General features: G+C 36.1%; 1 protein-coding gene across 2 annotated transcripts; it reads right to left on the minus strand.

Moving 5' to 3' along the window:
* Positions 1 to 3,307: 3,307 nt before the first annotated feature.
* LOC122042097 (dormancy-associated protein homolog 3-like) lies at positions 3,308 to 4,199 on the minus strand. 2 transcript variants are annotated; one of them, XM_042602036.1, is made up of 3 exons: positions 3,830 to 4,199; positions 3,642 to 3,747; positions 3,308 to 3,501 (listed from the first exon to the last, which is right to left on the minus strand). In XM_042602036.1, exons 1-3 carry the CDS (start codon positions 4,065 to 4,067, stop codon positions 3,474 to 3,476), a joined length of 372 nt encoding a protein of 123 aa, XP_042457970.1. In that variant the 5' UTR covers positions 4,068 to 4,199; the 3' UTR covers positions 3,308 to 3,473. The 2 variants fall into 2 exon arrangements, with proteins under 2 accessions (XP_042457970.1, XP_042457971.1); XM_042602037.1 differs by having other exon boundaries at positions 3,308 to 3,532.
* Between the last annotated feature and the right edge of the window lie 2,000 nt (positions 4,200 to 6,199).

Genomic DNA, 6,199 nt, shown 5'->3' on the forward strand with positions numbered 1-6,199 from the left:
CATTTGACTCTGTCGGTGTATTGGTGGAGAGTAGCGGCATTGTCGAACTTACCGAGATGGTCGTTCGAGTCGGTTGCGCCACTGTACTCCCCTATCGCCAGTGGGGCGTAGTGCCTTGGGAGCGGGTCCTACAAGATTGCTTCGAAAAATTGGCGATTAATCCGCTCAGGAGATGACTCGGTCTGAGGTGCCTTGCCCTTCTTAACATCCCGAGTGGGGGCTTCATCAGATGACCCTTGGTTGGCTCGAGCTAACTCGGACGGGGTCTGGAATAGGGCCCGATGGAACGGAATAGGGGCGGGTGGCACGTCTCCTGGTGTGCCAGTCTGACCTTTATTCTGTGCTCAAGTGGAGTATTGCTCCGGTCGATCTTCTTGGGCCGCTCGGCCGCCCTCCGCCGAGGTCGCCTACTGCGCCATCCGTTCGGCTAATGCTTTTTGCTGCTACTCCACTATCTTTGCCGCTTGCGCCTGGATGAGCGTGTTTAGTTCTTCGGGAGAGAGTGTCATGGTGTGTGAACGTCCAGCTTCCTCCATCTTCTCGGCTCGGATTCAGGTGCATTCCCACAGACGGCGCCAAATTGATCCTGTCCGAGAGTTAAGTCGACGGGGCGTTGGGGACGTAGCGCTCGCTGATGTCTTCAGATGACCTCCAAGATGACGTGGACCTCCGACGAACCTGCAACAAATCCAAGCCGGGAAGGGGTTCCCGGCGACGACCTTCCGACGCTCAAGTCAGGCGACAACGAGATGAAGTGGAAGCAGAGTAACGAGACTGTAGCTACAGTGAAGAATTGCGCATACCTCCGTCGAAGTCTAGGGGTCCTTATATATGATCCGGGGGGGAGGGGGCGTGCACGCTCCTCAAAGCATACCTCAAAATGGGGGTGTCAGAAAGTGTGTCTGACGCCATACCGCAACCATCCAAGCATATCTCCGACATGACAGTGGAAACTTTCACTGTACGATCTTCTGTCCGATCTGGTTGCCGACCATGCTGTCTGTCGGTGGCGCATGTCTCGAGAAGGATGTCGCCAGCTGCCCATTTTGTCCTCTTCTCTCTCGTCTGTTACTAGGCCGAGCGGGTGAGCCGCTCGGTTGCATACTTGGACGGGCATGCAGCCTTAGTTGTTCGGTAGCTCGGCCAAGCGGACATGCCGCTCGGCGAATCGACTCTTTCATACGAGAACCCCTGAGCATCGGAAACTCGACCTGCGATCGAGCTGTCTTTGCGTCGGCCAAGGCGCTATCACAGCCGATCGGCGAGGTGACCTCCCCGCTCAACAAGAACATTGGACTGCCCATCTTGACTTTGACTTTGACTTATCGTTGACCACTGTACGGCCGGATTCTCTTCTTCATCACTGGATCAACTATTATAACATATATCAGTGATATATCGAAATATTGTTTTATCAATTCAATAAAAATTATTTAAATTTGATCAAAATTATTGTAGGGAGTTTTGAAGTGATTTTGATCCCGTTGATGTTTATCAAGTTTAAGTAATATTAATTGAGTTATAAAAATGTATATAACCCTGCTCTATATATAATAATTTTAAGAAAGTCAAAGTAATTTTATTCAATGTTATTTGTAATTATGACTGTAGCTATTTATTAACATATTTTAGGGTAAAAAATATGTTACATGCTCTTTTAATATATTTTTTTCTTAAAAATAAGAAAGGTGCCTTGGTTATTTTCTTGACTCTCTAAATCTGAATTATAAAAAAGTTAGAAATTAATTCTGAGTCATTAGCAGTTAAATTAATGGATTAACTTATCAAATCTATGAATTAATTGCCCACTTGCCTGTTGTGATTTCTTTTTAATCCAGATATCCCTCTGTTAGAATCGATAAATTTGGTCCTATGAAAATTTTTTATAGACCCCAGATAAATTCAGAAGGTATAAATAGATTTTGACGGACGATTCAGTATTACTAGTAATTTGGGCATAAATGCATCGAATCCACTTGCTTGTTGTTGATGTTGATGAGGAAGTAAGTTGGGATATGTCATTGTAGCTTGACGTTTGCATAATCGTGTTGTTTATTCTCATTAAATTGCTCTTATTGAATGCTTCCTTGTCATTATTTCTTGTCATCGTCACCACGTATTTGTCCCATTTCCTCTATTATTTAAGATCGATGACATCAATAATTTCTTTTTTTAATTGACCCCAGGTTTCAATTTCGAATGATTAATTGACCAGCCCGGCTGAAATATTCAGTTCTTTAATAATTTAAGGGACAATTTGCTTACCATCTCAATCACTATTTAAATTTTATATATAACCCTCATGTTAAAAAAAATTATTTTCACCCCTAAAAAAAATTAATGAAGATCAATTTACCTAATTATCCCTCGTATATTTTAAATAAAAAATCTAAAAATAAATATAATTTTTCTTAAATTCAACACATTAAATTAAAATCAAATTGAACAGATTTTTTTCCACCACAATTAAATAAAAAAATATACTAGATTTTTAAATGGTATTCAATTGGATAAAAAATATATTAGATTTTTTTAAAATAATGTTGAATTTAAATATATATATATATATATATATATATATATATATATATATATATATATATATATATATATATATAAAAAGTAGGAAATAAATAATATAGAAAATATATTCAATTTTAATTTAAAGTAATAACTTTAATAAAAATTATACTCATTTTACAATTTTTTTTATTAAAAAAATACAAAGGATAATTATATAACAATATTTATATGATGTTTATATGAGAGATTTGGGTTTGTCATCTTTATTTTACCCCCGGACTATGGTGCAGCGGTAGGACATTTAGATTGTCACCTAGACATCTACAGATTGAACCTCAATTACGACGAATTTGTATAAATTTTTTCTCTAAATGAAGCACACAACTAAAGGATGCTGGGCTCTTGAGCTGCTCGCTACGAGCACTTCTCGATTTATCCTGATGATCGGTGGAAAATTTTTATAGAATCGAACTGGTCACCTTAGATTCGATGTTACCTAATCTGATTAATCAATCATTTTATATGAGAGATTTGAAATAAATAAAAAAAAAATAATTTTTTTATATATGAAAACTACATGTAAAGTTGAAGTCATAATTTAATTGTATTGATGGTTCTTACTCCAATTATCACCGTTTTGTTTTTTTTTTTTTTTTAAAGTAAACTACTAACTTAAGAAGATTTTATTTGTGTTTTCTTGTGAGGTTGAAGAACAAATCATGAACCACCACTGCTCTTCTTCCAAAAAGGTGTCTTTTCTTATCATATCTGAGTTTCTCAATGATTTGAAGATCGAAAGACCTAATAATTTTCTTATTTCTGAACACATAAAAATCTGATACCATACAGAAGTTCACTTCTCCAAACAACTCAACCAAAGTTATAATCTACATCATCAACTAGTAAAAGCTCTGCAGGTGCTTTAGTTTTTCCACTTTTCAAGCTCTGATTCATCTGTCCAAAGCACTTATCACCACCCTGCTCGATCATTTGATCTCATTCAATTAATCTGGCAGGTGTAGAGATCATAAAAAAGCAATTTTTTTTGTTAAAAATTTCACTTTTCCCCTCTGTTTTGGAGAAGAGAAGAGAAGAAAACGGAAGAACATAATACGAACCAGTCATAGACAGTGGGCTTCCTCGGCTCGACGGCCTCCGATCCCTCGCCCACCACCGGCGCCAGCTTCCTCCGGAGCCTCTTCCAATCTCCCCTCGGCGTCGGAACTGCAGAAGCAAACAAATAACCGATCAAAATCCTATCTTGCCGAGGTTTCCTACGTCTCTGTTCTACGGGCGGCTGTCTCACCGGAAACAGGGGAGTCGGGGACGCTGCGAGGGGAGCCAGCAGCGCTGGACGGCGACGGGGGTCCGCCGCTCCGGAGGATGGTGATGCTCCGGGTGACCTGGAGAGCGGCGGGAGGCCGCTTAGCCGCCGCGGAGGACGAGGAAGGGGAAAAGGACGAAGACTTGCGGAGCCTCCCGAGGCCGGAGTCCGGCAGAGGCCCGGCCACCGTGTCGTCCCACAGGTGGTGTAGCAGTCCCATTCGCTGCTCAATTATTATCGCGTTATATTGGTTGTTATGCTTATTAGTAGCGGATGCTATAAACAGCGTAACGGCCCGTTACAATTGATGATGCGCATATCGAAGGCTCCTCTTGAGATGTTAGAGGTTTGTGTTTATTTATAGGGGAAGGGAGAGGAAAATGGTCATGGATTTGATAGAAATTTCAAGGATACCATTGGATAATTAAGAGGTATTATTGTTCAATTTTTTGCAATTTTAAACGCTTGTCTATTCAAATTAAGACATGCATCATGTAGGCCCATGACAATGACTACTTCCCATATATATTATTTAATTCCCCTATTTATTATCGATTTTGAGTTATATATGAGTAAAATATTTGGATTGACCATTCCATTTTGCCTACGAGTATATATATATATATATATGATACTATTTAATTTCCCTATTTATTATCGATTTTGAGTTATTTATGAGTAAAATATTTGGATTGACTATTCCATTTTGCCTACTAAATCTTTACTAATCCTGAATGGTCATAGAGACTTCAACTATTTTTTTTTAGCTAGTCTTCTTCAATCTTGAATCAAAGAGAATTATATTGCTTCAATTAGGGAAGGCATTCTTTTAATCTATGAGTTTTCTTGTATAAATGTTAACAAATTTGTTGTTCAAATTTTTTTAGTTTATATATATGTGTGTATTTATATCAAATGAATATGATATATTGAAGACTATAGAACAAACAATAAAAGTGGCTGACTTGAAGACTCCTATTTTAAGATCCTTTTAGGTTATTTTATTCAAACAGGAATTAAAGAAAAACAAACAAGAACCAAAGAACACCAAGATATCATTTAAAAAGACCATGAAGGATGCAAATAAAGTGCGAACACTGTTTAAAAACAAGTGATGAAATTGGATTGAGTATTCCAATTTGCTCACTCATTTCATTTCGTAACTACAGTTCATATGAACTATTCACCTTTCAAAGAAACTAATCATATAATTTTGGATAAAAATTAAAAGTGCGCTCTATTTTATAGAAATCAAATCAGAACATATAAAAAAAAGTCAAAAAGGCAATTCACTAAATATTTTATCCCCGTAATACTCTTACTTTTTGTGTTGTTTAGCAATTTTTATATGTATCACTATTTTATAATTATTTTAATAAAATTTAAATAATTTTAATTAAATTGATAAAGAGGATGTTTGATATAATAGTATTTAAAAGTTAAGATGTATGGTTCAAGGTTTTAGATTGTAAGATGTTGGATTTAATTACGAAAACAGCTGCTATGATCATTTTAAAGTGATTTTGATCACTAAAACTTTTAAATAGTTTTGGCCAAATTGATAAAGTATTTTTATATGATAGTGATTTATAGAATTATTAATTTAAATTGGACTCGTTAAGTTGGTCTGGTTCGTTAAATAATTTAAGAAAATTATATTGAAATTTTATCAAGTCATTTAAAAATGAACTAGGACAGAGCGACCTCAATTTGACCCGCATGAGAAAGAATTAAAAAAAAAAAAAAACTCAAAATAGAAATAAGCCTTCACGTAAAAGTTTATTTATGAAAGGATCAAATTCAAGAAACTATAAGAAATTTTTTATTATTTTCTTTGATGGGCTTACTGGCCTAACCCGAGTGGGTTGGAGATTTTTCAATCTGTTAAGAATGATGGGTCTGTTAAATTGTATAATTAGAATTATTTGTAGCCTTGAGGGTAATTTAGACTTTTGTCTTTTTAATTTAGGGTTTAGGTTTTCTGATAATTCTCTATATAAAACTTTGTATTCTTTATTTTCTATCAATTCTTTTTTTGGATTCATCAATAAAGACGACTGTTTTCCTTTGACATCAATTTCTACATGGTATCAAAGTCTTCATCTCTATGTTTTTAATAATTAGATTGAAGAACTGTTAATTCGATCCACAATTTTCGCGTAACTGTACAGTTTTGATTGAATTTCTTTATTTTTGCAATACTTGATTTTATTTGGTGTTCGATTATTCATGAACACAATTTGTTCTATCATCACGAGTGTCCGCACAGAAGATTTGCTTCAATCGATCAGTGTCCGATTGGATGGAAAAAATTATTCATATTGGGGATATGTTATGAAAATTTTTTTGCTA

Source organism: Zingiber officinale, chromosome 2A (assembly GCF_018446385.1).
Source record: "Zingiber officinale cultivar Zhangliang chromosome 2A, Zo_v1.1, whole genome shotgun sequence".
Classification (NCBI taxonomy): Eukaryota; Viridiplantae; Streptophyta; class Magnoliopsida; order Zingiberales; family Zingiberaceae; genus Zingiber; species Zingiber officinale.

Excerpts from the sequence above, each read along its gene's own strand:
- LOC122042097 (XM_042602036.1), bottom strand. The coding sequence starts at position 4,067 with ATGGGACTGCTACACCACCTGTGGGACGACACGGTGGCCGGGCCTCTG. Across the intron at positions 3,748-3,829 it reads CCCCGACTCCCCTGTTTCCG|TTCCGACGCCGAGGGGAGAT; the intron begins GTGAGACAGCCG and ends TTGCTTCTGCAG. Across the intron at positions 3,502-3,641 it reads AAGCCCACTGTCTATGACTG|GGTGGTGATAAGTGCTTTGG; the intron begins GTTCGTATTATG and ends ATGATCGAGCAG.